Source organism: Antedon mediterranea, chromosome 10 (assembly GCF_964355755.1).
Source record: "Antedon mediterranea chromosome 10, ecAntMedi1.1, whole genome shotgun sequence".
Lineage (NCBI taxonomy): Eukaryota > Metazoa > Echinodermata > Crinoidea > Comatulida > Antedonidae > Antedon > Antedon mediterranea.
This window is the reverse complement of record NC_092679.1, coordinates 2,757,228-2,784,427: the sequence shown is the minus strand read 5'-3', so window position 1 is coordinate 2,784,427 and position 27,200 is coordinate 2,757,228. Positions and strand designations below refer to the sequence as shown.

The window sequence follows — 27,200 nt, the reverse complement described above, 5'->3', positions numbered from 1 at the left end:
CAGAGCCATAAAGCTTGGTTCCCACCAGAGACCAACGCAAGCGAGTTGGCCAATGACAAGACAGTTATAATCCATCGCTTGTGATTGGTCAAATACATATACATTGTAACAGTATTGGTATGATCAAGAATGCTAATTATTAATGCCAACAGTTTAATGTCAACTTATTCACTCTAGTCCATGAGGGGGATCTTCAGATGCTTGAGATCTATATATAAATTATGGTTAATTCTGACATAGGCGAGCACAAATCTCCGCCATGAATACTTACCTGATCTATCTCAGATGTACCGCGAAATGTAAATTTGATAACATTAGTTTTCACTATTACGATATTGTTCCATATTTCTATATTAGGAAGAAAAATTTCTAATTTCATTGGTTGATTTTCAATTCAATTTCAATTGTACGGGGTGGAGGTAATTTCCGGGTTCACAATGAGTTCACGTTCCACCTTGCAACTTCCTGGTTTAGTGGCTATAGCTAGTGGCTATTTTCGGATCGGACCGCGCGTGTGCGTGTGAAGGTACAGTAGTTAAAAAATAAAAATTATACTCCAAATTAAAAAGATCAAATGAAAATATACACCATAAAGCATCGGAGTATATAGTGAGGAATAATATTATAAAATTACACAGGGTTATCTGATGGTAAGACATTTTGTTTAAAATCGAGTGAAATCCCGATAGCCGAGTTTTATTGAGCAAGCTGGCAGGAATAAATGTGGGCTATCTGTGTCCCGTTAGTAGGCCTACCGGGATACATCTGCCCATGTTGCAAGCCGTCTAAAACGTTGTTGCCGAAACGGCCCACTCTGTCGCCGTGTCGCGGAAGTTTCAAAAGATGTTTAAACTAAATCATGTACTGATTATTAAGATGGTATTTATTTGAATAAACGCCCAACACCTCCCCAATAAAACATCACTTTGAATAAGAATCCCCCCCCACCCCCCCCCCCCCAACTATCTAATAAACGCCTATCCACATTTATATATTTTATTATATTCATAATAACACAATTATACTATTTGTAGTAGAATTCACTGTTATCTACAATTTACCAAACATTCGTTAATTTATTTAGGCTACCACTTTTCATATCTGTTACCATATTATTAAAACTAAAAAATTGAACATATCCCTCGAATAAGCACCTCCCTCAAATTAACTCCGCCTCTACACCTCCGCCCTATAAGGGCCCTACCAAACAAGAAACACCATACTTTAATTAGTTATTAATCATCTAAGACACTGTGAAACAGAGTAGATTTAGTTTTACGAATGTCAAGCATTACAATAATGGTTACCGACAGAAAACGTACCGTACAAGGACAACGTCCTTCTAAAACCTTTTTAACCGAGTCATTACACTTTCTAGAGGGGGAGCGAGCGAAGCGATTTAAAAAAAAAAACAGGCCTACGATATATAATTTAACTGAACATCAAAATTCTTTAATTTTAGACAGTTTTCCAACATTTTTAAATTCACTTAAATCACATGTTTTATATTGACTTTGTTGAATCGACTATAATGTATTTTATCCGTTTATTTTATATTGACACTGTTGATTCGTCTATTTGTTATTTAAATATTTTTATATAGTTTATTATATATCATTGTTGTTACTTTGGGAGTACGGAACCTGAACTCTTGTTATAGTGATTAGGTTCACTTTTAGGTTCCTGCCTACTCCCTTAGTTTCTGTGTTTTTGTTTGTTTGTATCTGGTTTTTGGCAATAAATAATAATAATAATAATAATAATAATAATAATAATAATATAAATAATATATTGATCTAAGCAGACTGATGCGTATGTTAATGTATATACTACTGTATTAAAATAAAATATTACTGTTTTTTAACCCTTGACAAATTACATTTATCTATATATAATTTATTTTACGTACGCGCTGACAACACTATTTTGTTGCTTTCACAGATCTGCAATTTTCCTGAGCATGGAGAAATAATTAGCTTATTTCTCCATGGTCTGAGATAAGAACAGAATATATAGTACGATTGATCACATTCCGATCCTTCAAGCCTGGTTTCCACTTAGGAAGCAACGCAATGACGTAAGCACGCCGCAAGTAATTGACCAATCACGACGCGATTGATCATCCAAATGATGTTGATTGGTCGACTCACGGCTCCTTATTTGGGTCTCGTCTTTGAGGGTTTAATGTTAATGTACAACTTTGATTCGTCTTGTACGGCCACATTCTGAAATATAATGAGGGTAAAATTACTATCAACGTATTTTCCTTTTTCGTTTTCCAGTTTGTTCTCTTTCTCGTGTTTTCGACAACCGTTTTCGGTTTACATGCACGGTTTTCGGTTTATCGGCAGCGTTATCGGTTTACTGGCACCGTTTCCGGTTTACCATCACCGTTTTCGATTTACCGGTACCAATTTTTTTTTCTTCAGCATCATCATCAACAATATTCTAGGATGAATTTTTAGTCTATAGTTCTATTTTATTGTTTTTAAAATCGTATAAAAAATGACAAAAATGAAATATGTTTTTTACATTTTACATTTTGTTTGTAATTTGAAAAAAGGTGTAGGCCTTTATAAAAAGATAAAAAAATAACACATTTAGTTTTATTTGTTAGCAGTGTAATTTAAAATTACATTTTTGTATGCCTAATTCTTAAAATGAAATAAGCATTTCCAACTTAAATACGTTGAAATATTAACGTTGCACTAACTTAAGCCTTACCTCGGGAATTGTCTTCTCTTTCTGTAAAATAAAAAATCAAGTTTAGAAATATGTTGTAGTAATTACTTTGATTGACACAATTTATTATATGAAATGAAAACGAAAAGACATTGCTTCCGCGATTCGGGATAGCAAACTCTAAAACTTGCTGGTACAGTATTGAATTCGTTGAGGTAAAAGAAAGAACTTACCATAGGAATGTCATATACTCCAGCATACTGGTTCTCATCTTTCTGTGTAAAAGAACAAAACAAGACCAATACTGCTAATCATAAGCATAGTCAATAATTGACTATGTCATAATTTAGGTACAGTAGATGCGGAAACCAAAGGACGCGCGCGCCGCAAGTAATTTGACCAATCATCCAAACGGTTGTGACTTGTGATTGGTCAAATTGTTTGCGTTGTGCTGACGACGACAACGCAACAACACGTCGTTGCGTTACGTCCAAGTGAGAACCAAGCTTAAAGCTCTGTCAAACTAGTTTGGCAAAAGAAGTGTGATGTGCCCAAATATGGTAGTGATGTGCCCAAATATGGTAGTGATGTGCCCAAATATGGTAGTGATATGACATCATCATGTCCAAATATGGGCACATCACATTTTGTTGTCACATAACGTTTGATAATGTAGATAGAGCTTTACTCAACGCCGATTTGATTATTACCGTAACCAAACTTACCATAGCAATTTCATCTACAACAGCATATTGGTTCTCATCATGCTGTGAAAAAAACCCAAAATAATTATACAAATTGCTCGTGAATTACTGTCTAAATTGTCAATTTACATTTGGTGTGCATTCGCTGATGCTGTCAAATTGCTAAATGTTTTTCTATGCATACTTTTAGACAATATTTATGTTGAAAATAGTTACCATATTAATTTCATTTACAGCAGATGTATTTACGTATTGGTTTTCATCTTTCTGTAAAAGAGAAAAAAATCATAGTAATCAAAAGTTATTTTAAAAATGGTCGATCTACATTGGGTCAGAGACAACAATCAAATCAATCGATTATTGTTGTCTCGGTTGAGTGGGTCCAGTCGCGCAGAAGCCCACTGGGATTACAAAGATTTGGCAAACCCATCACACATTTAATTAATGCTATACTTCTAGACTATATGTTGAAAATAAAAAAATACCGTATCAATTGTATCATAATATTCATTTTCTTCTTTCTGTAAAAGATCAAAACGTAATAAATGTTATAATTAATATCAATAATGTTGTATTGCTTAATTTCGTCAAATTATTTGTTGAGCTCAAACTTTATGTAACAAAAGAATGTGATGTGCCCATATATGGACATGATGATGTCATATCACTACCATATTTGGGCATATGACTCTCATATTTGGGAAATCACACTTCTTTGTCAAACAAGTTTGATAGAGTAGACAGAGCTTTACATGCATTTACGCAATTGCGTTGCGTTTACGCCATTTACGTTATGTTTACGTCATTACGTTGCGTTTACGTCATTTTCGTTGCGTGTTAATTAATACGTCCTTGCGTAGTGATAACCAAACACTGTCATTTCGTATAAGGAACGTTATTGTCATTATTGACGTCATCGTCTCTCTGTTTTGGACACCGTCTTGAACTATTATCCTGATTAGGTCATTTAAGTTGTCATAAATCATAAAAATAAACAATAAAAACATTTTACCGTAGCTTCAATTGCTTTAGTATTCATCTGAAAAAAAAAACATTGAAAAGGTCGCATTAATGTTGGGGTTCAATAGTTATCCTTATAACAATTCGTTTCGCCCCCCGTTTCGCCCTGTGAATTATTTTCATAATTATACTAAAGCACTTACTGGTAGGTTAGCTGTATCTTGTTTAGATTCTTTGGGTTTCATCTTATGACGTTTCTACAAAACAAATAAGTGTTTTTTACAGATTACCTTAATTTTCATGCTTAATGATAAAAAGGATTGTAGGATACTGTGATTGGTTGGTTGGTGGGTCAACAATACATCATGTGAGATTTATTTGGGGAAAATATGCAGTCGAATACTTACTATATAAACAACTACTAAGACTATTCCAACCACAGTTACAACACAAGTAGTTGCTAATCCTATTACTAGGCCTGTTTGAGTTGATGGTTTGGTAGTCGGTGGTTCTGTAGCGGATGGATCAGCTGGATCGGTAGTTCGGGTTTCACTTGTTGTTGGACATACACATTTTTTGGTGGTTGATGGTTCGGTAGTCGAAAGTTCAGTGGTCGAGGGTTCGGTTGTCGAAGGTTCGGTGGTTGATGGTTCGGTAGTCGAAGGTTCAGTTGTCGAGGGTTCGGTTGTTGAAGGTTCGGTGGTTGATGGTTCGGTAGTCGAAGGTTCAGTGGTCGAGGGTTCGGTTGTCGATGGTTCGGTGGTCGAAGGCTTAGTGGTCGAGGGTTCGGTGGTCGAAGGTTCAGTTGTCGAGGTTTCGGTTGTCGAAGGTTCGGTGGTCGAGGGTTCGGTTGTCGAAGGTTCGGTGGTTGAAGGTTCGGTTGTCGAAGGTTCGGTGGTCGAAGGTTCAGTGGTCGAAGGTTCAGTGGTCGAGGGTTCGGTTGTCGAAGGTTCGGTGGTCGAGGGTTCGGTTGTCGAATGTTCGGTGGTCGAAGGTTCGGTGGTCGAAGGTTCGGTGGTCGAAGGTTGTGTTGTCGAAGGTTCGGTGGTCGAAGGTTCAGTGGTCGAGGGTTCGGTGGTAGAATGTTGGGTTGTCCATGGTTCGGTGGTCGAAAGTTCGGTTGTCCAAGGTTCACTTGTTGGACATATACACTTTGATGTTTCGGTAGGTTCTTAATGATAGTAATTAAATCATGAAGTACATAATAAATAATATTAGTAATTCATTATTGTAAGCAAAATTAAAAAAAATCTTTAACGTGCACTATGAAGTACACGGACGAACGGAATTACCTCCCATCCGAAGAACGAGGCAACGCGTATATTAAATGTCACATATTTCCTCATTGGATTTTTTTTCAATTTAGATTGAGATTAGATTAATAATAAGAGTTATTTCACCTTTTGTCCCAATAGTGGTCTTTAATAGGAGGGTATATCCTATAAATATATTTAACTTACGTATCAGAAGTTCAATAAGCAGCAAAAATGGTAAAAATAACATAATTGAGCCTCAGTAACGAATGATCTCTGTCACGCAGCTAAAAGTTAGATGTATATTATATAAAGGCGACAAAAGTCGGACACAAAATGAAAGGGAAGTATCGTAATCTACAATTTATAGAATTAGTCACAATGGATCTATGTGACGTAAACCGCGACGCTCTTTTGTAAAATTATTATCCCATAGAAGTTAAGCTTTGTTCTCACTAATAGTGAGAGCCCAAGGCGCGATATTTCTTTTCGTACATAAGTTGGGGACCCCTCGTGAAACATCACAAAATAAATATGAATATTAAGTAGTCATATCCAAAAGGTGTGACGTAAGAATTGAGCTAACTACAATTCGCTAATGCAAACGATTTCTGTCGAGCCGTCTGTGTAGTCGAGTGTATTAGACTATGGACTTTACATGTCGATGTATGGAGTTCGACTCCCATGAGCTACTTCTATTACTTTATAGTGAGAGACAGATTATTTAGAGGGTTGGGTTTAGTCATATTTAGGAAGTAGTACCTTTCACATGGGGTCCCCAACTTATGTACGAATAACAAAATCGCACCCAGGGCCATAAAGCTTGGTTCCCACTAGAGACCAACGCAAGCGAGTTGGCCAATGACAAGCGACAGTTATAATCCATCGCTTGTCATTGGTCAAATGTAAAAAAATAGATGTAAAATAATTTATTTAAAAAAAACAGGCCTACTAAATATATATATATATATATATATATATATGTTTTATTTAGAACATATTGTGTAAATATGTATTGTGCTACATTATGGTGCAACTATAATCAAGGTACCTTGCGATCTCTCCAGGTATGCTACAATAATGGTTTAAGAATGTTGTTGCAAAGGCCTCGACATTGCAGTGCCAGCCTCATGTTTACGGAATGTAGAATTCCTTCTTTTTATGAATTGTTAAGAATATCAATATATGGCCTGATGTGTAGACTTAATGCAAGCAAAAATATTTTAATCTCAACGATTATAAGCAACGTCTTAGTTAAGTCGAAGATGCTCTCCAGATGGAATGCCATCCTGAGATGGTAGTAGTAATTTTGTCTATTTTATTTATTTCATTTATATGTAATTTACTTTCTATGGACCAGAGTTTCCGAAATAAAAGATTGAATGAATGAATGAATAATTAATAACATAAATATATTGATCTAAGCAGACTGATACGTAAGTTAATGTATATACTATCAAAATAAAATATTTACTGTTTTTTCAACCCTAAATTACATTATTATCTATTTATTGTGCGTACGTCCTAACAACACTCTTTTGTAGTTTTCACAGATCTACAATTTTTCTGAGCATTTTTCTGAGCATAGAGAAATAATTTAGCTTATTTCTCCATGGTCTGAGATAAGAACAGAATAGCACGATTGTTCACATTACTGTACGTTCCCTTCAAGCCTGGTTTCCATTTGAACGCAACGCAATGACGTAAGCACGCCGCAAGTAATTGTCCAATCACGGCGCGATTGATCATCCAAATGATGCTGATTGGTCGACTCACGGCTCCTTATTTGGGTCGTCTCGTCTTTGAGGGTTTAATGTTAATGTACAACTTTGATTCGTCTTGTACGGCCACATTCTGAAATATAATTGAGGGTGAAATTATTATCACCGTATTTTACATTCCCATTTCGTTATACAGTTGTTCTATTTCTTGACAACCGTTTTTGGTTTACCGGCAGCGTTATCGGTTTACCGGCACCGTTTTCGGTTTACCGGCACCGTTTTCGGTTTACAGGCACCGTTTTCGATTTACCGGTACCATTTTCATTTTTTTAATCAACATCATCATCAACAATATTCTAGGATGAATTTTTTAGTTTATAGTTCTATTTTATTGTATTTCAAATCGTATAAAAAATAACAAAAATTATTTTTTTTAAACATTTTATATTTTGTTTGTAATTTGAAAAAAAAGTGTAGGCCTTTATAAAAAGACAAAAAATACTACTGTATCATTTAGTTTTATTTGATGGCAGTGTTGTTTAAAATTAAATTTTTGTATGCCTAATTTTTTTAATGAAATAAGCATTGCTAACTTCAATACGTTGAGATATTAGTGTTGCACTATAACTTAAGCCTTACCTCGGGAATCGTCTTCTCTTTCTGTAAAAAAAAGAAAAAGAAGAAACTTTACAAATTATAAATGTTTGCTTGTTGATCAAGTTTTTAGAAATATGTCGTAGTAACTACTTTTATTGACACAATGATATGGAAATGAAAACAACGAAAATACATATTGCTTCCGCGACTCGATATATCAAACTCTAAAACTTGCTGGTACAGCATTGAATACGTTTAGGTAAAAGAAAAAAAACTTACCATAGGAATGTCATATACTGCAGCATACTGGTTCTCATCTTTCTATGTAAAAGAACAAAACAAGACCAATACTGTTAATCATAAGCATAGTCAATAATTGACTATGTCTTAGTTAGGTACAGTAGACGCGGAAACCAAAGGACGCGCGCGCCGCAATTAATTTGACCAATCATCCAAACGGTTGTGACTTGTGATTGGTCAAATTGTTTACGCTGTGCTGACGACGACGATAATGCAACAACACATTGTTGCGTTGCGTCCAAGTGAGAACCAAGCTTAAAGTTCTGTCAAACTAGTTTGGCAAAAGAAGTGTGATGTGCCCAAATGTGGTAGTGATGTGCCCAAATATGGTAGTGATGTGCCCAAATATGGTAGTGATGTGCCCAAATATGGTAGTGATATAACATCATCATGTCCAAATATGGGCACATCACATTTTGCTGTCACATAAAGTTTGATAGTGTAGATAGAGCTTTACTCAACACCGATTTGATTATGGTAACCAAACTTACCATAGCAATTTCATCTACAACAGCATATTGGTTCTCATCATGCTGTGAAAAAAAGACAAAAACATAACCATACGAATTGCTTGTGAATTACTGTCTACATTGTCAATCTACATTTGGTGCATTCGCTGATGCTGCTGTCAAATTGCTTTATTTTCTATGCATACTTTTAGACAATATTTATATTGAAAATAATTACCATATTAATTTCATTTACAGCAGATGTATTTACATATTGGTTCTCATCTTTCTGTAAAAAAAAAACATAATTTCCATTATATTGGATATGAAAAGGAATCTGTATCTGTATACTCATAATAATCACTAGTTATTATACATTGGGTCTGAGACAACAATCAAATCAATCGATTGTTTCAGAGTGGGTACATTCGCGCAGAAGCCCACTGGGTTACACAGATTTGGCAAACCTATCACACATTTAATTAATGCTATTCTTCTAGACTATATGTTGAAAATTAAAAAAAATACCGTATCAATTGTATCATATTCATTTTCTTCTTTCTGTAAAAGATCAAAACATAATAAATGTTATAATTAATATCAATAATGTTGTATTGTTTAATTGTTTGAATGTCGCCCCTCTTATTTTAATCATATTTACTGTTAATTTTTATATTCTATGAAAGAGAAGAAGAGAAATAAACGTTACTTTGATTGATTGATTGATTGATTGATAATTTCGTCAAATTATTTGTTTAGCTCAAACTTTATGTAACAAAAGAATGTGATGTGCCCATATATGGACATGATGATGTCATATCACTACCATATTTGGCCATATCACACTTTTTTGTCAAACTAGTTTGCCACTATGGCATCCGTGGAATTCCTTTATCCCTAATTACTAACTACCTTCAAGACAGAATGCAATTCACTTCTTTTAATTCTCACTCCTCTGACATCCTTCCTGTTAAATGTGGCGTTCCTCAAGGTTCTATTCTTGGTCCCCTTCTCTTCCTAATCTACATAAATGATCTGATTTACGCCTCAAACTATTTCTCTTATGTTCTATTTGCAGATGACACTAATATCTTTCTCTCCAGCCCAGATCCTAACACTTTAATTCAAACTTTCAACCGAGAAATCCGAAACGTTTCAAACTGGTTTAAAATCAACAAGCTTTCACTAAACATCAGCAAAACAAATTACATTCACTTTTCCGGAAATAAAAACAATAATAATGCTACAAATACAAATATCTATATCGATAATATACCCATCAAACCAGTCGACCACACCCATTTTCTTGGTGTAATTATTGATAATAAACTGAACTGGAATCTCCATATTAATAACATATCAAACAAAATTTCAAGAACTATTGGCATACTAAATAAACTTAAATTCACTCTTCCGTCTAACATCCTTTTTTCTTTATATAATACTCTAATACTTCCACATCTCTCTTACTACAACATTGCATGGGCAGCCACTAACTCAAAACATCGAACTCTCTGTCCATGGACCAGCACGGAAACAACCAAAATAGACAAACTTTTCAAACTCCAAAAAAAGGCCCTTCGCATTTGCACTCTCTCAAAATACCTCTCCCACTCTAAACCTCTTTTTCACACCCTAAATACCCTAAACATTTTTGACATTAATAAATTGCAAACTGCCCTCTTCATGTTTAGGTACTCAAATAACAAACTACCATCCACTTTCAACGGTTTCTTCACTAAAAATAACGAACTACACAAATATAACACTAGGAACGCAAACAACTACATTTCCAAAAACTATAGCAGTAAGCAAATACTTAACTCTATACTACATACCGGTCCCCTACTTTGGAACTCTCTTAATCCGTCAATAACTAATAGCAAAACAAATAATACTCTAAAAATAAACTACAAATCTTATCTAATATCAAAATATAAAGTAAATTAATTATTTTGATCATATTAATAACTTATAATTAAATTTAATTAGGCAACTCATATAAATACAGTTTGTCCTTCCTGTCGTCCTTGTCGTGTTTGTATCGTCGTACATGTCCGTCCCTGTCTGTCAGTAGCGTACCTTCACTTTGCTTATTATTATTATTTTTAACTTTTTTATTCTTTCTGGTGGATCCAGGCTTAAAGCCCCTTGGGGTTTAAATGGTATTCTCCAGGCATAATGCAACTATTATTTACTTAATTTCCAACCACTTGTATCTTTTATATTTTGTATATGTTTGCATTATGTGAATAAATTTGAACTTGAACTTGAACTAGTGTAGACATATTATCTTTACGTCATTGCGTTGCGTTAACGTCATATGCGTGGCGTCATGGCGTAGTGGTAACCAAACACTGTCATCCCGTCTAGTAGTAATAAGAAACGTCATTGTCGCTATTGGCGTCATCGCCTCTTTGTTGTGGACACCGTCTTCATATTATCCTGATCAGGTCATTTAAGTTGTCATAAATCATAAAAATAAACAATAACAACATTTTACCGTAGCTTCAATTGTTTCAGTATACATCTGAAACAACAAAAACACATTTAAAAGGTTGCATTAATGTTGGGGTTCAATAGTTATCCTTATAACAATTTGTTTTACCCTGTGAATTAAATACATAATTATACTATATCACTTACTGGTAGGTTAGCTGTATCTTGTTTAGATTCTTTGGGTTTCCTCTTACGACGTTTCTACAAAACAAATAAGTGTTTTTTACAGATTATCTTAATGTTCATGCTTAATGATAAAAAGGATTGTAGGATACTGTGATTGGTAGGTTGGTTGGTCAACAATACATCATGTGAGAATTATTTGAAGAAAATCTGTAGTCGAATACTTACTATATAAACAACTACTAAGACTATTCCAACCACAATTACAACACAAGTAGCTGCTGATCCTATTGCTAGGCCTGTTTTAGTTGATGGTTTGGTAGTCGATGGTTTTGTACTCAATGGTTTGGTAGTTGTTGGTTTGGTGGTTGTTGGTCTAGTAGTCGATGGTTCTGTAGTTGGTTCAGTTGTCGGTGGTTCTGTGGTTGGTGGTTCAGTAGTTGGTGGCTCAGTAGTTGGTGGTTCAGTGGCAGATGGTTCTGTAGTTGGTGGTTCAGTGGTAGATAGTTCTGTAGTTGGCGGTTCAGTGGTAGATGGTTCTGTAGTTTGTTGTTCAGTGGTAGATGGTTCTGTAGTCGGTGGTTTAGTGGTAGATGGTTCTGTAGTCGGTGGTTCAGTGGTAGATGGTTCTGTAGTTGGTGGTTCAGTGGTAGATAGTTCTGTAGTTGGTGGTTCAGTGGTAGATGGTTCTGTAGTTGGTGGTTCAGTATTATATGGTTCTGTAGTTAGTGGTTCAGTGGTAGATGGTTCTGTAGTCGGTATTTCGGTGGTAGATGGTTCGGTGGTAGATGGTTCTGTAGTTGGTGGTTCAGTGGTAGATTGTTCTGTAGTCGGTGGTTTAGTGGTAGATGGTTCTGTAGTCGGTGGTTCAGTGGTAGATGACTCTGTAGTCGGTGGTTCAGTGGTAGATGACTCTGTAGTCGGTGGTTCAGTGGTAGGTGGTTCTGTAGTCGGTGGTTCAGTGGTAGATGGTTCTGTAGTTGGTGGTTCAGTGGTAGATGATTCTGTAGTTGGTGGTTCAGTGGTAGATGCTTCTGTAGTCGGTGGTTCAGTGGTAGATGGCTCTGTAGTTGGTGGTTCAGTGGTAGATGGCTCTGTAGTCGGTGGTTCAGTGGTAGATGGTTCTGTAGTTGGTGGTTCAGTGGTAGATGCTTCTGTAGTCGGTGGTTCAGTGGTAGATGGTTCTGTAGTTGGTCGTTCAGTGGTAGATAGCTCTGTAGTTGGTGGTTCAGTGGTAGATCGTTCTGTAGTTGGTGGTTCAGTGGTAGATGGTTTTGTAGTTAGTGGTTCAGTGGTAGATGGTTCTGTAGTTGGTGGTTCAGTTGTAGATGGTTCTGTAGTTGGTGGTTCAGTTGTAGATGGTTCTGTAGTTGGTGGTTCAGTTGTAGATGGTTCTGTAGTTGGTGGTTCAGTTGTAGATGGTTCTGTAGTCGGTGGTTCAGTGGTAGATGGTTCTGTAGTTGGTGGTTCAGTGGTAGATGGTTCTGTAGTTGGTGGTTCAGTGGTAGATGGTTCTGTAGTTGGTGGTTCAGTGGTAGATGGTTCTGTAGTTGGTGGTTCAGTTGTAAATGTTTCAGTAGTCGCTATTAGTTGGCTTGTTATTACAAACAAACAAGTTGAAACAATTAAAGATCTGTTAACTCTCGATTTTCTTACTGTTGGTTAAAAAAAATACATTTAATGCACGCTCTGTTTTGTCATTCAATTGATTCGCCATCAATTTCAAAATCTCCTTCATTGACCCGGGTGCATATGAAGATGTTCTATCGGTCTGTAAGTCTATCGTCTACCTGTATGACTCGTAAATAACTGCTTTATATTTTTGTAAAAGAAACGCAGCGAACATAAAGTACACGCGTGGGGCGCATTATATTATTTGTGGCTGATATTCGAGTATCGGGAAGATATGAATACACTTCATTGAATATCCCATTAGTCAAAAACACTACAATGATAAGATTACCGAACATTTGGCATCAGTAATGGGTTTCTGTTAGAAGGATACCCTATAAATATCATTTAACTTACGTATCAGCATTTCAAATAACGGAAACAGCACAAAAGATGATAATGATGAGATGCTATTACAGCAACGTACAGTAGGCAATGAAGATGTCATGCACGTATATATTTTATCACTTTTAATACGGATATAAGTAATGGTGACAATTATTTATACAATACCCAAAACGTATGGCATGAGGAAATACAATAATATTGTTCTATAGAATAGTCTGATTTCTATATCTGGACCTATATTGACATTGACAATGAAGAGCTCAATCAATTTTCAACATGAAGAAGAAAGGATTTTTGTGAGATGAATAGATGTGCTGAATAGATTATTGTTTCTTCATAGGAAGTTTCATATAAATTCCCTTTCTATCAATGGATTAAAGTTGGATAAATGATATCCTTGACTATATATTGTTCCTGTTCATTTTACCTTAACAATTATATGGGTGGAGGAAATATCCGTATTCAGGCAATTGTCTCGTCAACAGTTATGACGCACGCATGGTTGAGGGATAGCGACTGGAAAATTCATGGATATACATGACGAAACGACGCATTGCATATTGAGTCTTTACAAATTGCTAAGACTTACGGTATTTTCACTAATCCGCGAACAATTGATATACTGTTTTTGTTTTGTTTGTTTGCCTTTGTTGTGACAATACGTTTTATCGTACCGTAAAATAACTTTCAGAATCAACAATATTATAATAGTAATCAAGTTCGAATAGATATATAACCTTTTGTTTAATCATTAGAGTAGTGTCCAGTATCATAGACAACTCTGTAACACAGCGTCACATGTTTCAGTGTTCGTTTTATTTTTTCATCTCTCTCTTTTGAATATATAAAAACAATGTACAATTTAAATTTTAAGGATAGAAATCTACAATTCTAAGACGGTACATTTACAAACATGTACACATCCCTACAGTCATCTAATCATTCATAGAGTATTGTCCAATATCATAGACAACTCTCAACACAGCATCATATGTTTCAGTGTTCGTTTTATTTCTCCTTCTACAATTCTAAGACGGTAACATTTACAAACATGTACACATCCCTACAGTAATAAATCTATAACTAAAAATGATAAAACATGTTATCACATGTGGCGCCTGGATCATGTTAAGCCAATGCTTATAGCCTATTGCACGCCACACGTCTTGCCCAACTTCCAAACCTCCCACCCTCCTTGACCACTCTTCCCGAAAAATGGTACTTAAATAGCTACACATTTCTCTGTCTTACATCATTATGTACGCGCTTAGTTAGTGCATGTTAGAACATATTAAAACTTGGTTCCTACTAGCTACGCAACGCAACAACCGACGCAACGTAAGGAAATGCTTTTCCAATAATTGTGTTTGCCCCGCCTGCGTGAAATCAAACCTTTTGCGTCGTCAATTCCCACTTGTGATTACGCAATACATCACTTTGCGTCAATACGTCGCTGCGTTGCGTTCTAGAAAAATGGTACTTTAAATAGGCACACATCTCTCTGTCTTACATCATTATGTACGCGCTTAGTTAGTGTTAGAAAATAACATAAAGGCCAATGGCCCTGTACGTCAATTTATCTTGTTTTTTTTACAAAATAATCAATAAAATAGTTACTGTTTTTTTATACCAAAACATCACATTAATTTCCGTGATAACCTCATTATATGTGTTAATCTGCATGTTATTGAAGATTTCCAAATTTAGTTATACCTTAAAGGCACCCTCCACCCTTGATAACCCCACTTTTTATCTTGTATCCACATTGATACAAAAGTTCTCATAATTCATTTTCACATGTCCAACACATTTATGTTAATTGTGTCTTCTTGTTTGACGTCACACTCAAATTTCCGAACTCTGAAAATATAATTGAAGGTTAATCATATTTTTATAGTTTTTTCTGTAATTTGCATTGCAAAACATATTTATGATTAACTACGGTATATTTAAATTTACTACAATACCTCTGTAAAAGTCTCCTGTACGGTATTCTCCTGCAAAAGAAAAAAGGAGTTTTATCAAATATAATGGAATAACTTTGAATTTAATTTGTCCATACATAGCATTGCAAACAAAACTGTTTTATGATTAACTACGGTACTTTCAAATTTACTACCATACCTCTGTAAACTTTTCATCTACAGGTTTCTCCTCATGACTCTCCTGCAAAAGACAAAATTAGTTTTATCAAATATAATGTACAGTAATAACATGCCATTTAACTTTTTCATACACCCCTATATAAAATGAACATCAAGGCCTAGGCCTAAAGTTGCTACTACTTCTAATTTACGGCAATTACCTCGGGGTTTTTTTCCTTTTCTTCCTGTAAACAATAAAAACAAAATCGTGACGTCAATAACTATTAAAATCACTGTCGCGGTCGACAAAGGATTTCTCGGAAAAGTATATCTATATTTGTAGATAGAAGTTGACACGGCGTCGATTGTACTCCAGTCGTTGGCGTTTTTAAGCTTGGTTCCCACTAAAGCTTGGTTCTCACAGGCGACGCAACGTAACGCAATCTACGCAACCTAAGAAAATGCCCTTGTGATTACGCAATACAGCACTTTGCGTCGATACGTCACTGCGTTGCGTTCTAGCGGGAACCATGCTTTATGCAGTCGTTGGCGTTTTTAAGCTTGGTTCCCACTAGGTAGGACGAAACACAATGACATCTTAAGCTCAACATGACAGGGCGACATTCGAATAATCCATCGTTTATGGGTTGGTTTATTTGCGTGCGTTAGTTGAGTTGGCAGTGACACCCTACAAGCGTGGTTCCCACTAGCGACGCAACGTAAGGACGTAACGCAACGCAAGTGAATTGACCAATCACAAGCGATGGCTTATTCGCTTGTGATTGCTAACTGTCTATAACTTCGCTTGTCATTGGTTAAAACGCTTGCGTTGCGTTTACGTCCTTGCGTTACGTTCTAGTGGGAACCAAGCTTTACTAAGCTACCTGTTCGCATGAACGCCTTACATGCCTTGTCTTCTGAATATGGAAACTTACCATAGCAATTACATCTACAACAGCAACTGTGTTTACATATTCGTTCTCAACTTTCTGCATAAAAAAAACCATATTTTTCAATTTATAGACTAATAACATAAATTACAAAAAGATTTTTATATTGTACGACGATAGGCTTAATATTAATGTATCATATTAATGTATCTGTACTGTTTACCTTTACATTACTGTCATTCTGTACCTGTAAAAAAACACATTATTACATTACTAATATCATAAGTCATTGGTTACACGTCATCGCGTCACGTTGCCAATAACTATAGTCTTTGGCACCTTATCATATCTTTGTCGTCACGGATCATTTAATATATTTAACAGAATAAATGATAACATGTTATTTTACCATTTCAACTTCGCCTGCTTCAGCTTCCCTCTGAAACAAATATTAAAAACAATGTTTAGCGTTTAGTTATTATTATAGTTTGATGATTAAATTACTTGCGGCGTTCATACGTAATTGCGTTGCGTGCAAGGCCGTGTTTCCCGCAGCCATATAATAAACGATCAACTGCCGGGATTTACCAGATTCCGCTCGAAAAAAAGTAACCGATTATTTTGTTAACATTTGATCTGAAGGAAACATTGTTTCGTTGTGATTGGGCTCATGCGCACTTTATTGTTTAATTAATTACCTCTGATTGGTTATTTATTTATTTATTTATTACCATATTTACTGAGGGTAGCCTATCCAGTTCCTAATAGAACTGATCATTCAGGGCCCTCGATAAAACATACATACAGTACAACACATAAAATATTAAATATTCAAATGACATAAAATATATTAAAGGCTTAAAAATTTACAATGATTATATAAAATTCATATAAAAGTTAAAATCGTTGACAAATGAAAAAATATATATATATATATACATAGTACGAACAATATTAACTGGAAATAAATTGTTTAAGTTCACGTTTAAAGGAAATAACATTTTCAGATTGTCGAATGATGTTAGGAATCATATTACAACCGATTCTGCTACTGTCCCTAGGTGATAGTTATACAGATACATACCTATTGACAGTAGCAGAATCGGGTGATATTAAAATACATAGGCGCTTTATAACTGAAACATTGTTTAAAAATCTCTAAAGAAGGTCGAGGAATAATATAATTACAATTAGAGATGGATCTGGTAGTAGGTCGACCTCCGGGCTGAGTCCTGGTTAACATGCGACTGATGTAATCCGGAACGGTATTGATGGAAGCCCGATAGGCGAGACAACCAAGTAATAATAATAATAATAATAATAATAATAAGATTTTTATAGCGCACATACCACTCCAGAGTGCTCAAGGCGCATTTAAAAATAAAAAAGAAATAAATCATACAAATTCCTGACAAATAAAATGCAATTTCTTTGGAGGGTCCCCATCCGTTGTCGTTCTGTCGCGGTCCCGGACCCCTACCTAGGTGACCAAACAAAGGAGCAGGATACACATTTGCCTTGCCACAGACGACCGGGTGCTCAGAGACAACAACCAAGACAGAGGCACCCCAAAGATAATGCTGGCCAGGAAAAGGTATACAAAACAATTCTAAGTCTAAACAACTTTAAGAAACCTCATGATTTCCATATGCCTTAATGAATAAATGTGTTTTTAATAATTTTTTAAAAGTATCAACAGTTTTGCAAAATCTTATAGAGCTCGGTAGAGCATTCCACAGACGAGGAGCAGTAACGGAGAATGCTCTTTTAAAAAAGTAGAAACTGATAACGTTGAGAAACGGATGAGATAGAAATGGTGTAATCAATAAGGTGGTATAACTCTTTTAAAAAAGCATATTTTATATTAAAACACTAAATCAATTACTTACTGGTAGGTTCGCTGTATCTTGTTTAATTGATACGTTGCTTCTCCGTTTACGTTCCTAAAAACATTAATATAGTTTGGTGATTTTATGCAAAAGATTTTAATACAATGTACTATATGCACAATGAAGGACCCTTTACACGGTAAAATTCTACTCCATGGTACAATTATACCTAAAGCTCTGTTTACACCTTCAAACTTTATATGGCAACAAATGTGATGTGTCCATATATGGACATGATAATGTCATATCACTAACATATTTGGGCACATCACACTTTTTTTTGTCAAACTAGTTTGATAGTGTAGTCAGAGTTTAAGACGACATTCATTGAACTTTAATAGTCGACTAATTCGCCAAGGTTTCAATCTAAATTTACTATACGGGTTAACATACGGTAGTTATTTTAAAACGCAATCAATTCAAAGATTGGCGATTTGTGTGCAGATTTGGTAACGTGTTTTCAAAGGATAGAGATATTAAAGTGTGGGGGCAGTTAAACAACCATACAATGTGCTCATGTGAGATTTATAGAATATATTCAAACACTTACTATATAAAACACTAATACTATTCCAACCACAATTACAATAGCCACACAAATTAATCCTAGTATAAGCGCTGTGTTGTTGCCATCATCATCAGCAGGTGACTCTTGTGGTGAATCTGTTGTCATTTTATTTGTTGTAATCGTAGGGCGGTAAATGATCTCTGGATCGTCAACACTAATGACAGGTATACTTTGGTTGTTGTATTCGATGGTAACGAAAGGTAACTATATCAGAAAGAAAATATTGTATTCATCATCATACTTAACATTACAATATATTACAATCACGGAAAACCAAGAAACAGTTAAATGTTTTATACGAGTTGTACGAATTTCCTTTAAAAAACGTCACCGAAAAATACCTGTGAAGTATACTGTACTTATCTGTTGTAAGATATAATATAATAAGAAATAAATTAGGTTGCGAGTTGCTGTGTTTATGTTGTGATGCTACAACTATTACTCCAGACATACTCAACTTTATTTCGTTTTTAGAAACATATTATGGTACCGCAAAAGTAAATTCATTATTCTTCTTTTTCAATTTACTATAGAAGATTATCATTATTATTATCATCGTCGTCGTCATCGTCATCACCATCATTATCATTATCATTATTATTACCTCTTCAAACATCTTAGTAGCTACTTCTTCAACATTTATGTCCTCATCATCATTATCAATAAGCTTGAATTCAACAATAACACTACCTTCGCGTATCTACAAAACGAAAATATAAAATTTAGAAGAACTAAACATAACCAAGTAACTAAGACCATTTTTAAATGATGTATCTACACATATTAAAATATGTGTAGATACATCATAACATCTAACTTTATAGACCCATGGTTCACATAAGAATTTGGAAACTTTCTATTTGCTTTCAAGTTCTCTCCTCAATTTCGTTAAAAACGTTGAACCAAAATGTCTTTTTTACCTGTACATCTATAAAAGTATTTATTCCAACGCCAAACGTTGTAGATAATTGACCTACAATGAAACTGTAAAATAAATTGAAACAATTACTGAATTGTATTATATAACTTGAAAACTTGTTGTATTCCGTCAGAATTGAAAGAAATGAAGTTGGATCTAAAACTTGATTCCCACTAGCGACGCAACGTAACGCAACCTACGCAACGTAAGCAAATGCCCTTACAATAATTGTGTTTGCCTCCGCCTGCGTGAAATCAAACATGCGATGTTTGCAGTACTGTTGTGTCGTCGGTTCCCACTTGTGATTGCGCTATACGGCACTTTAGGTCAATACGTCGCTGTGTTGCGTTCTACTGTAGTGGTTCCCACTACTAGCGACGCAACGCAAGGACGTTACGCAACGCAAGTGAATTGACCAATCACAAGCGATGGCTTATTCGCTTGTGATTGCTAACTGTCTATAACTTCGCTTGTCATTGGTTAAAACGCTTGCGTTGCGTTTACGTCCTTGCGTTACGTTCTAGTGGGAACCAAGCATTATGGAAGCGTCCACTTACGTTTTGAACTCTTCGATATCATTTGCAATAGTGCTGAAGGTTAAGTTCAGGGTAAAGCTCATCTGGACAACAGTTCTGCATTGTAAAAGTAGATATCATTTAGTGTATGCTACAAAAGGTGTTGCTACAAAAGTCGTTGCTACTAAAGTTGTAGCTACGAAATCCTTATTTCAATTTAAACCTGTTTTCCTGTCGACGTTATTCGACGCTATCGTTAACAATAATCGGCGATCTTCTACGTAAACATTGAAATGCTAACGATTTACAGGAAAAGGTACTCGCTATCGGTATCACAACATCGACAGGAAAACAGGCTTTTACGGTGAAGTATGCTACACTAGAATTATAAACATTTAAAATATGCTACAGAAATAAACCAGCTATAAATTTAAACCTACTACAAACATAAATACATATGCTACAAAATAAACCTGCTATATTATATTAATTATTTTATATTGTAATAGAATAATAATTAAGATATTCTAATTTAATATAAACAAATTAATACTCACTTGTCTAAATGTTGAGAAGGTGTCCATATATGGAAAATAAAAAACATAGATAATACATAAATTGTATTGTAATCAATTTGTTTGTCAGTAAAACGTGGTTCCCACTAGCGACGCAACGCAAGGACGTAACGCAACGCAAGTGAATTGACCAATCACAAACGATGGCTTATTCGCTTGTGATTGCTAACTCTCTATAACTTCGCTTGTCATTGGTTAAAACGCTTGCGTTGCGTTTACGTCTTTGCGTTACGTTCTAGTGGGAATCCAGCTTAAGTTTGATTTTGGTTTGTGTTTAACCTTACCTTGGCAGTCTAGGCCTATATCAGTACACTCCCATTTTCCAGTATTGCAGGTACTATTTGGGGTAAAAAAGAAGAATATCAAAATAAAATAATTTTAAAAAAACGTTGTGCGAAGTTGACTACATTTTTGGTAGGTTTATTTGAAACTTTTATTGAGTACCCTTTTGGTCGGTCGGTCGGTAAACACTAACTTGAGCACGCGACTATACAACCATGTATATGGCCTTTTCTTGAGACATTAGCCGGCGTGTGCGTTACAAAATCAGGCCAATGCGTATGATGATACAAATTCGAACCTTTATTTAGATTTAACTTTGATACTCCAATTTTAGCAAGAGAGTTAATATGTCAATAACATAATGTCGTTGTTAAACATAGTCTATGTGTACGTTTAAGGATTATTCGATTTTCATGTGACAGTAAACAGGTGGGAATGCCCCTTAAGCCTATGACATACATTTTAATTTACACATTTTTATAATGTTTTAGTTTAAACTTACCACGTATTGCATCCTTCTTCTTCAAACCTTTCATCACCTGCATTGTAAACTTGACTGTTAAACATACAAACTACAGTTTCTGCTGTTGAACCACATTCACAAGGTGTTAGTGACAAAACGGTCGTGACACTCCTAGAAATTGATACTGGAGTTGTCGATGGCTCAATCGTCGAGGATTGAGATGGCTCAGTCGTTGAGACTTTTTCTGATGACTTAGACTTATTCGATGGTTCCGTAGTCGATGCTTCGATAGTCGATGGTTCGGCAGTCGATGGTTCGGCAGTCGAGGGTTCGGTAGTCGACGGTTCGGTAGTCGACGGCTCTGTAGTCGACGGATCTGTAGTCGACGGCTCTGTAGTCGACGGCTCTGTAGTCGACGGCTCTGTAGTCGACGGCTCTGTAGTCGACGGCTCTGTAGTCGACGGCTCTGTAGTCGACGGCTCTGTAGTCGACGGCTCGACTGTAGTCGACGGCTCTGAAGTCGATGGCTCTGTAGTCGATGGCTCGGTGGTCGATGGCTCAGTGGTCGATGGCTCTGTAGTCGATGGCTCTGTAGTCGATGGCTCTGTAGTCGATGGCTCTGTAGTCGATGGCTCTGTAGTCGATGGCTCTGTAGTCGATGGCTCTGTAATCAGTGGCTCGGTATTCGATGGCTCGGTATTCGATGGCTCAGTAGTCGCTGGCTCAGTAGTTGATGGCTCAGTAGTCGATGGCTCAGTGGTTAGTGAATCAGTTGTTAGACATAAACATGTTGTTCTGTAGTCGACGGCTCCGTTGTCGACGGCTCCGTTAGTCGACGGCTCGGTAGTCGACGGCTCGGTAGTCGATGGCTCGGTAGTCGATGGCTCGGTAGTCGACGGTTCTGTAGTCGATTGTTCTGTAGTCAATGGCTCGACTGTAGACAGCTCGGTTGTCGATTGTTCTGTAGTCGACGGCTCTGTAGTCGACGGCTCGGTAGTTGATGGTTCTGTACTCGACGGTTCTGTACTCGACGGTTCTGTAGTCGACGGTTCGGTAGTCGACGGCTCGGTAGTCGACGGCTCGGTAGTCGATGGCTCGGTAGTCGATGGCTCTGTAGTCGATGGCTCGGTAGTCGATGGCTCGGTAGTCGACGGTTCTGTAGTCGATTGTTCTGTAGTCAATGGCTCGACTGTAGTCGATGGCTTGGTAGTCGACAGCTCGGTTGTCGATTGTTCTGTAGTCGACGGCTCTGTAGTCGACGGCTCGGTAGTCGACGGTTCGGTAGTCGACGGTTCTGTAGTCGACGGTTGTGTAGTCAACGGTTCGGTAGTCGACGGCTCGGTAGTCGATGGCTCGGTAGTCGATGGCTCGGTAGTCGATGGCTCGGTAGTCGATGGCTCGGTAGTCGATGGCTCTGTAGTCGATGGCTCGGTAGTCGATGGCTCGGTAGTCGACGGTTCTGTAGTCGATTGTTCTGTAGTCAATGGCTCGACTGTAGTCGATGGCTTGGTAGTCGACAGCTCGGTTGTCGATTGTTCTGTAGTCGACGGCTCTGTAGTCGACGGCTCGGTAGTCGATGGTTCGGTAGTCGATGGTTCGGTAGTCGACGGTTCTGTAGTCGACGGTTCGGTAGTCGACGGTTCGGTAGTCGACGGCTCGGTAGTCGACGGCTCGGTAGTCGACGGCTCGGTAGTCGACGGCTCGGTAGTCGATGGCTCTGTAGTCGATGGCTTGGTAGTCGATGGTTCGGTAGTCGATGGCTCGGTAGTCGACGGTTCTGTAGTCGATTGTTCTGTAGTCAATGGCTCGACTGTAGTCGATGGCTTGGTAGTCGACAGCTCGGTTGTCGATTGTTCTGTAGTCGACGGCTCTGTAGTCGACGGCTCGGTAGTCGATGGTTCGGTAGTCGATGGTTCTGTAGTCGACGGTTCTGTAGTCGACGGTTCGGTAGTCGACGGCTCGGTAGTCGATGGCTCGGTAGTCGTTGCATTATATTCTACTTCTCTCTTAATTCTCGATTTTCTTACTGTTAATTAGAATAATAAATTACAGTATATACTAAGAAATAAAAAAAAAGTATTCACACATTGTTTGAACCGCTTCCATATGAAGATTATTTCTAACTATTATAACGGTATTTATTATATTTTCGAATAGGGACATACTGTAAGAGTGCCTAGGACAGGCTTTCTCAAAAGACAATATTACATTTATAATCAATTTGGACGATAAATGGAACCACCTGATGCCGTATGTAATAATTGAAGGTAAAACACGACAAAACATTAGGAAATAAGTTCCTTTGAAATAGATTTATTTATGGCGATCAGAAGGCGAACTGTTACAGTACGTTCCAATAATTTTGTATATATGATTGGCAATCTATTGAATTAAAGAATTAATGATTTCTCCCACCCCCTACCCAGACATGGCCATCAATCACGATACACCAAAGACACGGAAGCAGTTAATTCTAGAAAGTTTTAGGATATTTGTAGCGGACTGAACAGAAATGCGGAAGCCTTTTCAACACTATCTCCCTAAATTTAGTATTTTCGCTTAACAATACATTAATTGAACAATAAAAAGGGACCTCTGCGATGTATGAACTAATGAACAATCAGGGTTGTATTATACTAGATTCTTTCTATTATCTTTCCAATTTTTATTTCAATACAAAATATATTTTTACATGTAGAAAGTTTCCTTGTATTTTAAAACGAAAACGGAAGTCTATTTGAGCGGTATAACAACCCAACGTTATATGGCTTATCAAATAAACGAATGCCTACCTGGACATGCTAATTTTGTGCATTCCCATCTAAGATCGATGCAAGTACTGTAAAAAAGAACAGGATTGGTTTATTCAAGATAATGTTAAGATAAGATCATTTAGAAAACGTTAATATTCTCCATGATAATCAAAATACCAAATATTGCCTAGAATAATTATGTAACAAACGATCCACCAAGATCACCTCTAAATCTATTGATTGATATTACTAATATTACCATCTTGTTTGATACTTTCTTAAAATTATTGCAAAAAAAAAAAAGAAGCTTGAAATTGCATTACCGGGGATTTTGGGAAAGGTGTCCATATTTGGGAGACACGCAAACGCGACAAAGGTAGTGTTTTGTTGGCGGACGAACACAGAGCAGAAAACAAACAAATCTTACCATGATATGCTGTCGCAGCCCATCTTTCTTACTTGCTTTTCATACGTTATTCCATTTTCATAACAAATTCCTTCATGTATCACCCGGGCTTCGACTCTGTTCCAATCTAATGAAGATTTAAGAACAACATTATTATGAATTATTTTCAACCTAACATGGTCACCAGAGACCAGTAGAAAATAACACTTAAATGTGCAGGTGATGGGTGGTTGGAATTATGGCGCTTTTATGTGAGCGATTTGACCAATCACAAGCAAGATAAAATATTCGAACTGTTTACAGGGCCTTGTGTTGTGTCTCTAGTGGGAACCAAGTTTTAGTTTGGCAAAAGTTGGCCGTATAAACTTCTCAGTAAAATAATTGTATTATTGCCCATAAAATGGATAGGTTCAATGTAAGAACAAGGATAAATATTTTAAAATCAATACTACGAAACAGAAAAATATTGTTTTCCTTTTAAATATGTCGTACTTATAACGTATATCGATTATATATTCAAATTGTATGCAAATAATTATTTTATTATTGCGGTTGCAGCAGGAATAATTAGTAAGGCCTAGTCTGTGAATGTTTAAGACGGTTCCCACTAGGACGAAACGCAATATGCAAGTAACATGACCAATCACGGCGCGATTATGAATGATCCGTCGAATCGATATGATTGGTCACAAATTAATTTGCGTTGCGCGTAACGTCCCTGCGTTGCGCACCCTATGAGTGTAAATTGCCTAATTCTCCAGGCTCCAACTAAAACCTTCCCAAGCTCTGTATTCTGGTTGAACAAAAAAACAACATATCTGGTTCAGAATCTTTCATCAATTTATTCCAATTAGTGACCAACACTAATAGACTATCCATCTGTTGTGCCAATAGTGGTCTTTAATTGGAGGGTATACCCTATAAATAACATTAAACTTACGTATCAGCAGTTCCAATAATATAAGCAGCATAAATGGTAACATTATTGTGTCTCACACAACAACGAATGAAGATCTGTTACGAAGTTAAATGTTAAGTAGGCCTATAATTGATGTTACAAAGAGGTCTGATCCCAGCAACTATGTCACGCAGTAAACGTACAATATGAGCTTTAACTAACTTATGAATTGATAAGAGCTATATCAGCATATGTTGGGCCAAGTGTTAGAAAGGTGACATCGTGGTATTCATACAATAACTGATAAAGTATGGCATGAGGAAATATTAGCAGTCAGTATATTATTGTCTGGTTCAATAGTTTGATTTGTATCGATATCATCGAAGAGCTTCCAATTGTTAAAAATTAAAATTCTAAAATTTGATAGTATCATTTGGGTGAATTTTCAGGAAACAGAAACTTCATACAGTAGATCATTATCTTAAGTCAAGGAACATATTCAATAATTCCCTCTTTCAATCAATAATAACAATTGTATACACTAAAAGTCTTTTCAATTATTACTATACGGTTATTATTCACTAAAGCTGAAGATCGGTTGGTAGGTGTGGGGGAATTTCCGTGTTTGTTGTTATTGTAAATTATACCGTTATTCTTTCAGTAAAGTGTGATATTATTGAATTAGAAAGGACATAACATTGTTGCTGATTTTAGACGCAACGACGTAAGCGCAACGCAAGTTAAACAGTTCGTATTTAAGCTTGGTTCCCACTAGGACGTAACAAAAGGACGTAAAGTTTGTTGACCAATGACAAGCGACAGTTCAAATAATCCATCGCTTGTGATTGGTCAAATCACTTACGTTGCGTCGCTAGTGGGAACCAAGTTTTATTGTAAATGTCTGCTTCTTTATTTCTTGAACTGTTTCTAAATAAATGTTGAATGAATTACTAAAAAGTATTTATTTTGACTCTATCGCGATGCGATGGATCATCCTACAATCGCCTGTGACTTTTAAATCGTTAACAGCAATGTATTTTGACAGTATTGGTATGTTTATACATAATTTATCATTGATTAAAAAGCTGTGACAAAAAAACACATATCAAATAATTACTCACAACTTTACTTGGTAAACTTCAAATCGATAAAAAATATTTTATTTAAAATAAAAATAAATTTACAGACCATTTTCGCACGATTTCAAACGAATCTATTCGAGAATAAAAATTATATTTTCAGAATTATATCCAATTTATTTTTAAAACAGTTTGCTGTTCAACTTCAAGCAAATAAGGCACTTACGATGAAGGCAAACATGTGACAATTTGATAATCACAAAAATAGTCTGAAATTTTCTAACAAAAATATACCACACATCTTATATAATATATCATATATAAAGTAGTTTAAATATCAAAATAGAGTAGTATGTTCTTCTTCATATGTTATTCAATACCTTGAATACTGTATAACCACAAATCTCTAAAGTAATAAAGTAATCCACGATATTTAAAACCTCTAATGTGTAAATGTGTTACAAATACTTTTAGAAATAGAAAGGAACATATTGAAATGAAATGTACACAAACACATGGTTTATAATAACACATGCATTAATTAAAACATACCTCTATTTAAGAACGACCTT

General features: G+C 36.1%; 1 protein-coding gene and 1 long non-coding RNA gene across 3 annotated transcripts; both read right to left on the bottom strand.

The window, feature by feature from the left end:
- Window positions 1-973: 973 nt before the first annotated feature.
- On the bottom strand, window positions 974-15,140 carry LOC140060346 (uncharacterized). 2 transcript variants are annotated; one of them, XM_072106508.1, is made up of 10 exons: window positions 13,317-15,140; window positions 11,517-12,943; window positions 11,313-11,366; window positions 11,170-11,196; window positions 3,872-3,907; window positions 3,603-3,653; window positions 3,408-3,449; window positions 2,916-2,957; window positions 2,725-2,745; window positions 974-2,225 (listed from the first exon to the last, which is right to left on the bottom strand). In XM_072106508.1, exons 1-10 carry the CDS (start codon window positions 13,405-13,407, stop codon window positions 2,157-2,159), a joined length of 1,860 nt encoding a protein of 619 aa, XP_071962609.1. In that variant the 5' UTR covers window positions 13,408-15,140; the 3' UTR covers window positions 974-2,156. The 2 variants fall into 2 exon arrangements, with proteins under 2 accessions (XP_071962609.1, XP_071962610.1); XM_072106509.1 differs by having other exon boundaries at window positions 2,916-2,953.
- An 8,356-nt stretch (window positions 15,141-23,496) lies between these two features.
- LOC140060732 (uncharacterized) lies at window positions 23,497-24,858 on the bottom strand. Its single transcript, XR_011847360.1, has 3 exons — window positions 24,673-24,858; window positions 24,285-24,331; window positions 23,497-23,518 (listed from the first exon to the last, which is right to left on the bottom strand). It is a non-coding gene; the product is annotated as an uncharacterized lncRNA (long non-coding RNA).
- Window positions 24,859-27,200: the final 2,342 nt, after the last annotated feature.

Excerpts from the sequence above, each read along its gene's own strand:
- LOC140060346 (XM_072106508.1), bottom strand. The coding sequence starts at position 13,407 with ATGACATCTTCATTGCCTACTGTACGTTGCTGTAATAGCATCTCATCA. Across the intron at positions 11,367-11,516 it reads TCTTAGTAGTTGTTTATATA|AAACGTCGTAAGAGGAAACC; the intron begins GTAAGTATTCGA and ends TTTGTTTTGTAG. Across the intron at positions 11,197-11,312 it reads AAGATACAGCTAACCTACCA|ATGTATACTGAAACAATTGA; the intron begins GTAAGTGATATA and ends TTGTTGTTTCAG.